Below are 13,359 nucleotides of genomic sequence, written 5' to 3' on the forward strand. Positions count from 1 at the left end.
AGTAGAATAGGTGTTCATCATGTGTAATCTAAGTCAGTGTTGCTGTTGTTTTAAATGAGAAAAAAAGCTTTTTTGTTTTCACGTTTTATTTTGTATGTAGATTTTTTATGTAAGTTCAATGATTAAGCCATCCCAGGTGTTTGGGGCGGACCCAGGTACCGATTTGAGGTATTTGGAGGCCGGAACTATTGTACCGACGTCATGCTTGTACTCAGGTGGTGGGTATTTAACTGAGTAGCACCATTGTCTAGTATGTTACCTGCTTGAAAAAAGCTCAATAAAGGAGCTGAAACGTTGCAAAGAAATGCAGTCTATTTGAAATTATTTCATCAGTCCGGAGTGCCGCCGTTGGAAGGATAGATAGATAGATAGATATAGAGATATATATATATATATATATATACACACATACATACACACACACATACAAATATTTTCATTTCATATACACAGGCACACATTTATATACTATCTCCCAATGGACGGTGATGACAGGTCTTGAGGTGGGGTGCGGCAGAGTCTTCAACAGTCAATCTTGAGACGAAATAACAGTTGGTGGTGTGGGGTTTGTAAACCTCTGGCTGGTACAAAATAAACTATATATTTTTTTAAATAATTTTTCTTCTCTCTAATTTTTGTGTTTTATATTAACCAGCTCGGCACCTCTGTTTTATTGCTCCCCAAATCCCTACAGTCTGTTTCCATCTATTCTAATGGACTGTTAGCGGTGCGTGTACATATACCATTAACATGGCATCTAAAGCACCAACCAAGACCTCAAAGATTTGTTACGCGTGTTCTAAATGTGAAAAAAAAAAAAAAAAAAAGAGCACAAGTGTTGGCAGCTCCGGGGTGTGAGACTCATGTCTGGGTATGGATGCACAGGCAGGAGGTAGTGGTCCGTCCAGAACATTGGAAAATGCCCTGGCAGATATTTCAAGGGTAATGGCGGAATCTCGCAAGCAACATTTAGAATGGGCTGCGGGTTTTTCTAAGACTATGGAAGAATTCCTAATTAGACTTACACAGCTTACTTCTGCAAGAAGAGTCAGATGAGGAAGAGGGTCTATTGGTAGATGACGACAGTCGATTGAAGAGATATTTAAGGTTACTCCTGAGGAGTAACAAGTCTGAGGTTAAGGGGTTAGAACCCCTTATTGAGGCAGTAAAACAGGTCCTTAACTTCAAAGAAGAGGTTAAGGAACCCGAAGTTTTCGATCTGTTTGAGTCTCAAAAGCCACAAACACAAGTATTTCCCATACCTAGGACACTCCAGGACCAGATGAGTGAAACTTGGCAAGAGCCAAATAAGTGCTTCCATTTGCCCCAAAAAAAAAAAATGACCCCTTGCCTGAGGGGGTCATGACGAAATGGGAGGTCCCACCCAATGTGGATGCGTCCTTAGCTAGATTATCAAAAAAGACAGAATCTTACCTATACCAAATGTGACTACATTAAAAGGATGCTTCATACTGCAAGTTGGATATGGCACTTAAATCCATCTTTGTGGCAGCAGGGGCATCACAGACAGATGCTGGTGAGTGCCTGGGTTAATAAGGCCATTGTTGCTTGGGCTGGCCAGATAGTTTGTGCAGTGGCGGAATAGCCAGGAGGAGATAGTCCGTTTAGCAGGGCATATCTGGGAGTCAGCCACTTACCTTTGCCAGGCTGCAAAGGATGCTAGCAAGATAGCGTCACGTATTTCGGCTTCTGCAGTTTCGGCCAGACGAATACTGTGGCTCAGAGATTGCCAAGTGGATTCAGACTCAAAAAAAGGCAGTCGAAAATATTCCTTTTGTTGGGGAGACTTACTTTGGTCCCGAATTGTATAAATAGATTTCACAGGCCACGGCTGGAAAATCGACTTTCCTGCCTACGGCATATCCTAGAACCACGGCAGCTGTCAGACGGAGCTATTCTGGTCCGTCTATTACTTCATGTAGGACACCGTCCTTTAGTGCCAGAAGTAGATGTTTTGGAGGACAACCTCGTGGAAACAGAGGCAGAGGCCGTTCCCAGTCAACAGTCCAAAAACAGGACTCTAAGCCCACTGACAAGGCTGTGGCATGACTGTCTCCCAGCTCATTTCGGATCCCCCAAGGTAGGCGCCTGGTTGACAAGGTTTCAGGAAGCCTGGGCCGAAACCTCTCCAGATGTCTGGGTCAACAATATAGTTTCCCAGGGTTACAAGATAGAATTTCTAATCTGTCCCCAGAGTCAGTTCTTTACTATGGGTCTACCTCAGTGTCCTCAAAAGGCAAGAGCATTAGAGACAGCAATCCAAAAATTGCTTCTACAAGAGGTAATTGTACCGGTTCCGGTACCACAGAAAGGGACAGGATTCAACTCCAATATTTTTGTGGTACCCAAACCAGATGGCTCAGTCAGACCCATTCTAAATTTAAAGGTGTTAAATAAAAACCTGACAGTTTACCAGTTCAATATGGTATCGATACAGTCAGTTATTGCAGGTTTGTAACAATAGGAATTCATGGTGTCAATGGACATAAAGGATGCGTACCTTCATGTTCTGATTTGGATTCCACATCAGGCATATCTGAGGTTTGCTGTGGAGAAAAAACACTACCAATTCAGAGCGCTACCGTTTGGCCTGTCATCGGCTCCAATCTTCACAAAGATTATGGCGGTCATGGTAGCGAGATTGAGGTCTATGGGGATTACACTACTACCTTATTTGGACAACCTTCTTATCAAGGCCCCGTCCCCGGAATCCTTGATTCGGGACGCACGGATCACATATCAGGTCCTGACTAGGTTGGATTGTGAACATCAAAAAAACCAACTTACTACCAATCAATCCTAGACACGATACGGTTAAGAGTCTTTCTCCCAGAGGACAAGATTCAAGACATCAGAAACATGGCTCGCCAAGTTTTACAAAATCAGACGGTGTCTCTACACCTTTGTATATGACTTTTAAGGAAGACGGTAGCATCTTTCGAAGCGATTCAATACGCCAGACTTCACTGAAGACCTTTTCAGATTAACCTGATTGCACAAGGGGCAGACATGCATCTGTTTCTTCACAAGAAGATTAGTTTGTCACCTCAGGTAAGAATTGCGCTGAACGGGTGGTTGGTCCACAAGAACCTGTCTGCAGGAAAATGTTTTGGAATCTGGGATTGGATCATTTTGACAACAGATCCAAGTCTCAGAGGTTGGGGTGCAGTACTGGGAAACCATCCGTTTCAGGGGAGGTGGTCACAGTACAAGAGTTGTCTACCGATAAATGTTCTGGAACTACGAGCTATCTACAATGCACTTCTGCAAGCAGAGAGCCTAGTACGAGGACAACATGTGAAGGTCCAATCAGACAATGCGACGGTGGCGTATATTAACCATCAAGGAGGAAGGAAGAACTGCTTGGCCTTAAAGGAGACAACACTGATTCTGTCTTGGACAGAGAGACACAACATAATCCTGTCGGCGATCTTTATTCCAGAAGTGGACAACTGGAAGGCAGATTACCTCAGCAGTCAAGACATGCAGCCAGGAGACTGGAGACTACACCCCCAAGTCTTCTATGCAGTAGTAAGAAGGTGGGGGTTACATCGCCTAGATCTAATGGCTTCTCGACACAATCGGCAACATCCGAGACATGTGGCCAGGACGCGGGACCCAGCAAGCAGAGGCAGTGGACGCGCTGGCGATTCACTGGCCATACGATCTGGTATACATACTTCCACCGTTTCCTCTATTGCCAAGAGTGTTGAAGGTGGTGAAACAGGAAAGAGTGTGGGTAATTCTAATAGCACCGGACTGGCCTCGCAGAAGTTGGTACTCGGATCTGAGGGGCCTCCAAGCGAAGGAGCCTTGGTGGTTACCGCAGAAAGAAGATTTGTCATCACAGGGTCCATTTCCACACCTGGACCTGAACAGACTACGTTTGATGGCGTGGTTCTTGAGACCAGGATACTAAAGGAAAAGGGTATTCCGAAATCAGCTATTCCTACCATGATAGCGGCAAGAAAGCCGGTTACTGCAGCACACTATTCTAGAATATGGAAAAAAATACATGCATTGTTGTCTGCCTAAGGGTTGGAACCCAAGACAATGTTGCCTTACTAGATTGTTGCGTTTTCTACAAACTGGTTTGGACGGCAGCTTAAGGTTGGAATCCTTGAAAGCCCAGGTCTCGGCTCTATTATTTTTACAACAACGTCTGGCGTCCTTACAGAAGGTACAGACATTTTTACAGGCAATGTTGAGATTACAGCCACCTTATCCTCGCACAGCTCCGTGGGACCTAAACTTGGTGTTAGAATTTTTGGTATCTGACCTATTCGAGCCTTTGGAACGGGCAGATCTCAAATATCTGTCCTGGAAGACTGTCTTGCTACTCGCCTCGGCATCTGCAAGGAGGGTATCCTGTAAGAGCCCTTTTCTGGTTCTCCACGAGGATAGGGAGAAACTCCGTACTAGGGCAAGTGGTTTCGGGTTTTCACACAAACCAACCTATTGTGGACCCATATTTTCAAGTGGTGGAAGGGGACTGTTCCCTGGATGTGGTCAAGGCCTTTATGTACAGGCAACGAATTCCCTTAGAAAGTCTGACATTTTGTTTGTGCTGTATAATGGTCTTAAGAGGGGTTGGCCAGCTACAAAACAAACCTTGTTCAGATGGATGAGACATTCCATCAGACAGGCGTATATCTCCAGGGGTAAGAGTTCCGTTTTGGGTGGCTGCGCATACCACCAGGTCGGTAGGAGCTTCTTGGGCGGCTGCCAGAGGAGCTTCTACTGCCCAACTTTGTAGAGCGGCAATGTGGTGCTCCGAACACACGTTCACTCACTTCTACAATTTTGATACTTCTGCAGTTAAAGATTCTAAATTTGGCCGTCTGGTTCTGCAAGCTTCGGACAGTACACCCGCCCATGGGAGTATCTTTGGGACATCCCCCAGCTGTCTAACTCTCCAGTGTCACCTAGTGGATGACAGAAGAGAGGATTTTGGTATTTACCGATAAATCTATAGTATTTCTCTGAATCCACTCAGAGGCACTGGAAGCTCGTCTCTGTGCTGCCAGCCTGCGTGTTTATTGTTATATTGGTTCAAACAAGTTTGGAACAAAGTTTGTTACTTGGTTGATGTTTAACGTTATGGTATGGTTGGTTCCTTCCCGCTCTGTTCAATTTTTCAAACTGGAGGGGATGGGAGGTCGTGAAGGGGGATGAGCCAGCTGTGCACTTTTGAGGTTTTTATATACATTGTACTACCTCCGGTCTCCATTCTTCACACCCCAGCTGTCTAACGCTCCAGTGTCCCTGAGTAGATTCAGAGAAATAGATTTGTCGGCAACTACCAAAATCCTCTTATATCAGGTGATTCTTACCAACTGTGGGGCAGATTTATTAAGCCTGGTCAGTGAAAGTGTAAGGTGATAAAGTACCAGCCAATCACTTAACAGCCATGTCACAGGCTGGGTTTGAAAAATGACAGTTAGGAGCTGATTGGCTGGTGCGTAATCACCTTCCACTTAAGCACTTCACCAGGCTTAATAAATCTGCCCCTGAATTCTTAGGTCTCATATCGCTTGTATATATGTTTATTGAACTTCCCAAACATAACTGCACAAAATCTTAAAATCCAGGTATTACAGGTAATTGTAAAATAACAGACATCATACCAGAAATTAATTTCTTTTTTATTTTTCAAAATGCTACTAAATAATAATAAAAATTTTTTTAAAAATAAATAAAATTAGGATCTAGCATTAGGTTGTATAAAACAAAATAGTTAAATAAGGTCCCATATTTGGGTGGTAAAAATGGAGCCTACCTGAGGTGGTGTTGGTGTTGACGATGTTCTTCCTCCAGACAATATTTCTTCCGTAACGTCTTTTCCTCCTTGGTTTGGATCTCTAATCCTTATCTAATGGATGAAGAGTAGAACTCTCTTCAACCAGGCAATAGTCTATTTTCAGTCTAGACACCTCAAACACCTTCTGACATTTAAGGAATTAAATTACTTTAGCAACCTCCTTTGCTCTGAGACTTACTTCAGATCAAAGACAAGCATAGGAAGAGAATAGAAAAACAGCCTCAGAGACACTACATATACTGGAAGAAGGATGAAGGGAAGCCCAATCTTTCTGGACAGAAGCCAGGTTCACAAATACCAAGCACAGGACAGCAGCATCGGGTGGGGGCGAGACAGTAGAAAATTCAGAGATGGCTTTACTAGTGACTGAGGTCATAAAAATGCTGTTTCACCAGGCCACTATGTGCACGGACGCAGCAAAAAAAGAATCACATGTTCAAACAAGCCATTTGCTTTGCGCTACTCCCTACTCAGGCATGAACGCAGATAATCATTTTACTGACACAGTGCAGTTCATGTCTGCTTTGGCAAATAAGAAAAAAAAGAAAAAAAAAACTTGGCAAGAAGAGAGCATAGCTATACAAGTAAACAAAATGGTAGAAAATGAAAGTTTCAGCTATGCAAGACAAAGGCAGTTGAATCCAGTTTCAACAGAAAAACAAAAACAAAAAAAACTGATGGCAAGCAAGCGACATCCCCAAAATAGAAGAGCCTAAACTAAGGATGGAGGCAAGGCTAATCTAACTTGATACTTGAAGACTGCATGCTTACTGTGAGATATATTTGTACAGTCTCATTCTGTATGCTTGTCTGAGATGCTATGGGTGGGGTATGAATCGTAATTAATATGACTTTTCCTTGTAAATTCCCCAGTACTGAGTTATACCGAGGTCACCTTTATAGGCCTGTGCAATATGGAGCTCTGCCGCACCCAACATTAATCTCAAGGCAGAGAAAATATATTTGTCTGAACCCCCAAACCAGGTAAGTAAATGTGAACACTATATAGTGCATTGTTATTTCACATACATCTTAATGAACCCATAGCACACGCACTTCACCCTATCTAAGCTACAATGTTTTGTAACTCTGCATCCTAAACATGGTATTGTGCAGTCAAATGTACCCGTATTACTTAACCACAACTGCATGACACGAGTACCAAACTGCTGTAAGACCTACTCACACTTACGGTCATATATAAAAATATCATTCTATAAAATCAAAACATCTGATCTAAATAGAAAGCTGTAGAAGCCATGTTTCATCAAGTAACTAAAAATATGTTGTTACAACAGCTGGGCACATCACTTCCTTGAGTGCAAATTAAAAATGTATTTTAAAGGTTACATTTAACGCTTCAGCTACATGACATCACAGGAAGTGATGTCATCATAAATTGCCCTAGGAGGGTATAAAAGAAGCATGCCTGGTCTGTTTGTCTATCCCCTTGATGAAGTCCTGTTGATGACGGATGAAACGCGTTGGGACTACCTGCTGACATTTCCTCTAATGGACAGATAAGCCATTTATCATCTTGAATTCTGTACGCATGCATTCCAGTTATTTATGGACAGATAAGCTCGATATAATCTTTTATCCTGTACGCATGATATACAGCCATTTCATGTTTTTATGTATTTTTATGTACTTTTATGTCATTTTTGTGTATTAAATACTTTATCTTTTTATATATACACTGCCTAGGCTATATATTGATTGCATACTTGGGAATATGCTATTTCCCTAATTAAGCCTAAACGTTACATAGCCAGTGATATATCTTGATATTGTACAAAAAAAACAGTACACACTATGTCCGTTCTTCTTCTTTTTTAACATGTATTAAGCAGCAAAGGAGCATCGCCTGAATTCAGCTTCTCTGATTTTTCAGATAAGTTTTATAACTGGTTTTAATATACCCACCATCGATACCTTCATTATACTCACCTTGTTTTATAATTAACACTCTTGGGCGCTTACATACATACATATATATATATATATACATACACACATACATATACACACATACATACACAAAGCAGAAGACCTGGCACTCCTCGAGGTAGGTACAGCTAGGTTTGGTGCCCTTACAAATACAAGTATAGCAGCACAGGTGTACGGCACTCAAAACCATTTGGGGAAAAAACTGACAGAAGCACGTTTGGTTTACCAAACGTGCTTCTGTCAGTTTTTTTACCAAATGGTTTTGAGTGGCGTACACCTGTGCTGAAAATATATTATATATATATATATATATATATATACATACATACATACATACATATACATACAAGTTGAGTCTCCCTTATCCAAAATGCTTGGGAGCAGAAGTATTTTGGATATCGGATTTTTCCGTATTTTGGAATAATTGCATACCATAATGAGATATCATGGTGATGGGACCGAAATCGAAGCACAGAATGCATTTATGTTTCATATACACCTTATACACACTGCCTGAAGGTCATTTTAGCCAATATTTTTTATAACTTTGTGCATTAAACAAAGTGTGACTACATTCACACAAATAATTTATGTTTCATAAACACCTTATACACACAGCCTGAAGGTCATTTAATACAATATTTTTAATAACTGTGTACTAAACAAAGTTTGTGTACATTGAGCAATCAAAAAACAAAGGTTTCACTATCTCACTCAAAAAAGTCAGTATTTCGTAATATTCCGTAATATTTGGATATGGGATACTCAATATATATATATATATATATATATATATATATATATATATATATATATATATATATATATATATATATATATATATATATATATATACACACATACACACACACCTATATATATATATATAAATATATATATATATATATATACACACACACACCTATATATATATATATATATATATATATATATATATATACATATACACACACACACCTATATATATATATATATATATATATATATATATATATATATATATATATATATATATATATATATATATATATATATATATACATACATATAAGAATTTACTTACCGATAATTCTATTTCTCGTAGTCCGTAGTGGATGCTGGGGACTCCGTCAGGACCATGGGGTTTAGCGGCTCCGCAGGAGACAGGGCACAATAATAAAAGCTTTAGGATCAGGTGGTGTGCACTGGCTCCTCCCCCTATGACCCTCCTCCAAGCCTCAGTTAGGATACTGTGCCCGGACGAGCGTGCATAATAAGGAAGGATATTGAATCCCGGGTAAGACTCATACCAGCCACACCAATCACACCGTACAACCTGTGATCTGAACCCAGTTAACAGTATGATAACAACGAAGGAGCCTCTGAAAAGATGGCTCACAACAATAATAACCCGATTTTTGTAACAATAACTATGTACAAGTATTGCAGACAATCCGCACTTGGGATGGGCGCCCAGCATCCACTACGGACTACGAGAAATAGAATTATCGGTAAGTAAATTCTTATTTTCTCTAACGTCCTAAGTGGATGCTGGGGACTCCGTCAGGACCATGGGGATTATACCAAAGCTCCCAAACGGGCGGGAGAGTGCGGATGACTCTGCAGCACCGAATGAGAGAACTCCAGGTCCTCCTCAGTCAGGGTGTGCCCCTGACCAAGTAGCAGCTCGGCAAAGTTGTAAAGCCGAGACCCCTCGGGCAGCCGCCCAAGATGAGCCCACTTCCTTGTGGAATGGGCTTTTACTGATTTTGGCTGTGGCAAGCCTGCCACAGAATGTGCAAGCTGAATTGTACTACAAATCCAGCGAGCAATCGTCTGCTTAGAAGCAGGAACACCCATCTTGTTGGGTGCATACAGGCTAAACAGCGAGTCAGATTTTCTGACTCCAGTCGTCCTGGAAACATATTTTCAGGGCCCTGACAACGTCAAGTAACTTGGAGTCCTCCAAGTCCCTAGTAGCCGCAGGTACCACAATAGGTTGGTTCATGTGAAAAACAGAAAACACCTTAAGGAGAAATTGAGGAAGAGTCCTCAATTCTGCCCTGTCAGAATGAAAAATTAAGTAAGGGCTTTTATATGATAAAGCCGCCCATTCTGACACACGCCTGGCTGAAGCCAGGGCTAATAGAATCTTCACCTTCCATGTGAAATATTTTAATTCCACAGTGGTGAGTGGATCAAACCAATGTGACTTTAGGAAACTTAAAACAACATTGAGATCCCAAGGTGCCACTGGGGGCACAAAAGGAGGCTGTATATGCAGTACCCCTTTTACAAACGTCTGAACTTCAGGCACTGAAGCCAGTTCTTTCTGGAAGAAATTCGACAGGGTCGAAATTTGAACCTTAATGGACCCTAATTTTAGGCCCATAGACAGTCCTGTTTTCAGGAAATGTAGGAAACGACCCAGTTGGAATTCCTCTGTAGGGACCATCTTGGCCTCACACCACGCAACATATTTTCGCCAAATGCGGTGAAAATGTTTTTGCGGTTACATCCTTCCTGGCTTCGACCAGGGTAGGGATGACTTCATCTGGAATGCCCTTTCAGGATCCGGCGTTCAACTGCCATGCCGTCAAACTCAGCCGCGGTAAGTCTTGGAACAGACAAGGCCCCTGCTGGAGCAGGTCCTTTCTTAAAGGTAGAGGCCACGGTTCTTCTGTGAGCATCTCTTGAAGTTCCGGGTACCAAGTCCTTCTTGACCCATCCGGAACCACGAGTATCGTTCTTACTCATCTCCTTCTTATGATTCTCAGTACTTTTGGTATGAGATGCATAGGAGGGAACACATACCCTGACTGGTACACCCACAGTGTTACCAGAGCGTCCACCGCTATTGCCTGAGGGTCCCTTGACCTGGCGCAATATTTGTCTAGTTTTTTGTTCAGGCGGGACGCCATCATGTCCACCTTTGGTTTTTCCCAACGGTTTACAATCATGTGGAAGACTTCCCGCTGAAGTCCCCACTCTCCCGGGTGGAGGTTATGCCTGCTGAGGAAGTCTGCTTCCCAGTTTTCCACTCCCGGAATTAACACTGCTGAGAGTGTTATCACATGATTTTTCGCCCAGCGAAGAATCCTTGCAGTTTCTGCCATTTCCCTCCTGCTTCATGTGCCGCCCTGTCTGTTTACGTGGGCGACTGCCCTGATGTTGTCCCACTGGATCAATACCGGCTGACCTTGAAGCAGAGGTCTTGCTAAGCTTAGAGCCTTGTAAATTGCCCTTAGCTTCAGTATATTTATGTGGAGAGAAGTCTCCAGACTTGATCACACTCCCTGGAAATTTTTTCCTTGTGTGACTGCTCCCCAGCCACTCAGGCTGGCATCCGTGGTCACCAGGACCCAGTCCTGAATGTCGAATCTGCGGCCCTTTCATAGATGAGCACTCTGCAGCCACCGCAGAAGAAAACACCTTTGTCCTTGGAGACCGGGTTATCCGCTGATGCATCTGAAGATGCGATCCGGACCGGACCATTTTCCCAGCAGATTCCACTGAAAGGTTCTTGCGTGAAATCTACCGAATGGGATCGCTTTGTAAGAAACCACCATTTTTCACAGGACCCTTGTGCAATGATGCACTGATACTTTTCCTGGTTTTAGGAGGTTCCTGACTAGCTCGGATAACTCCCTGGCCTTCTTCTCCGGGAGAAAACATCCTTTTCTGGACTGTGTCCAGAATCATTCCTAGGAACATTAGACGTGTCGTCGGAAAAAGCTGCGATTTTGGAATATTTAGAATCCACTCGTGCTGTCGTAGAACTACTTGAGATAGTGCTACTCCGACCGCCAACTGTTCTCTGGACCTTGCCCTTATCAGGAAAGCGTCCATATTTCTTTTAGGAAGAATCATCATTTCGGCCATTACCATGGTAAAGACCCGGGGTGCCGTGGACAATCCAAACGGCAGCGTCTGAACTGATAGTGACAGTTCTGTACCACGAACCTGAGATACCCTTTGTGAGAAGGGCAAAATTTGGACATGTAGGTAAGCGTCCCTGATATCCAGTGACACCATATCGTCCTGGTTCGCTATCACTGCTCTGAGTGACTCCATCTTGATTTGAACCCTTGTATGTAATTGTTCAAATCTTTTAGATCTCACCGAGCCGTTTGGCTTCAGTACCACAATATAGTGTGGAATAATACCCCTTCCCTTGTTGTAGGAGGGGTACTTTGATTGTCACCTGCTGGGAATACAGCCTGTGAATTTTTTCCCAATACTGCCTCCCTGTCGGAGGGAGACGTTGGTAAAGCAGACTTCAGGAACTTGTGAGGGGAAGACGTCTCGAATTTCCAATGTACACCTGGGATACTACGTGTAGGATCCAGGAGTCCACTTGCGAGTGAGCCCACTGCGTGCTGAAACTCTTGAGATGACCCCCCACCGCACCTGAGTCCGCTTGTATGGCCCCAGCGTCATGCTGCGGACTTGGCAGAAGCTGTGGAACGCTTCTGTTCCTGGGAATGGGCTGCCTGCTGCAGTCTTCTTCCCTTTCCTCTAACCCTGGGCAGATATGACTGGCCTTTTGCCCGCCTGCCTTTATGGGTACGAAAGGACTGAGACTGAAAAGACTGTGTCCTTTTCTGCTGAGATGTGACTTGGGGTAACAAAAGTGGATTTTCCAGCTGTTGCCATGGCCACCAGGTCCGATGGACCGCCCCTTTATACGGCAATACTTCCATGTGCCGTCTGGAATCTGCATCACCTGACCACTGTCATGTCTATAAACATCGTCTGGCAGATATGGACATCACATCTACTCTTGATGCCAGAATGCAAATATCCCTCTGCGCATCTCGCATATATAGAAATGCATCCTTAAAATGCTCTATAGTCAATAAAATATTGTTCCTGTCAAGGGTATCAATATTTTCAGTCAGGAAATCCGACCAAGCCCCCCCAGCGCTGCACATCCAGGCTGAGGCGATTGCTGGTCGTAGTATAACACCAGTGTGTGTGTATATACTTTTTAGGATATTTTTCAGCTTCCTATCAGCTGGCTCTTTGAGGGCGGCCGTATCTGGAGACGGTAACGCCACTTGTTTTTATAAGCGTGTGAGCGCCTTATCCACCCTAAGGTGTGTTTCCCAACTCGCCCTCACTTCTGGCGGGAAAGGGTATACCTCCAATAATTTTCTATCGGAGGAAACCCACGTATCATCACACACTTTAATTTATCTGATTCAGGAAAAACTACAAGTAGATTATTCCCACCCTACATAATACCCTTATTTGTGGTACTTGTAGTATCAGAAATATGTAACACCTCCTTCATTGCCCTTAACATGTACCGTGTGGCCCTAAAGGAAAATACGTTTGTTTCTTCACCGTCGACACTGAAGTCAGTGTCCGTGTCTGTGTCGACCAACTGAGGTAAATGGGCGTTTTTACAAGCCCCTGACGGTGTCTGAGACGCCTGGACAGGTACTAATTTGTTTGCCGGCCGTCTCATGTCGTCAACCGACCTTGCATCGTGTTGACATTATCACGTAATTCCTAAATAAGCCATCCATTCCGGTGTCGACTCCCTAGAGAGTGACATCACC

At 43.1% G+C, this 13,359-nt stretch overlaps 1 protein-coding gene across 10 annotated transcripts in view; it reads right to left on the reverse strand.

Moving 5' to 3' along the window:
* EIF4G1 (eukaryotic translation initiation factor 4 gamma 1) overlaps positions 1-13,359 on the reverse strand; it is a 214,652-nt gene that overhangs the window by 128,641 nt on the left and 72,652 nt on the right. For all 10 annotated transcript variants that reach the window (XM_063916617.1, XM_063916616.1, XM_063916615.1 and 7 more), the window contains one exon: positions 5,801-5,893. In XM_063916617.1, the coding sequence (XP_063772687.1) occupies positions 5,801-5,893 (93 nt within the window). The remainder of the gene's footprint in view (positions 1-5,800; positions 5,894-13,359) is intronic.

The sequence above is a fragment of the Pseudophryne corroboree genome, chromosome 4 (genome assembly GCF_028390025.1).
Source record: "Pseudophryne corroboree isolate aPseCor3 chromosome 4, aPseCor3.hap2, whole genome shotgun sequence".
In the NCBI taxonomy this organism is placed as follows: Eukaryota; Metazoa; Chordata; class Amphibia; order Anura; family Myobatrachidae; genus Pseudophryne; species Pseudophryne corroboree.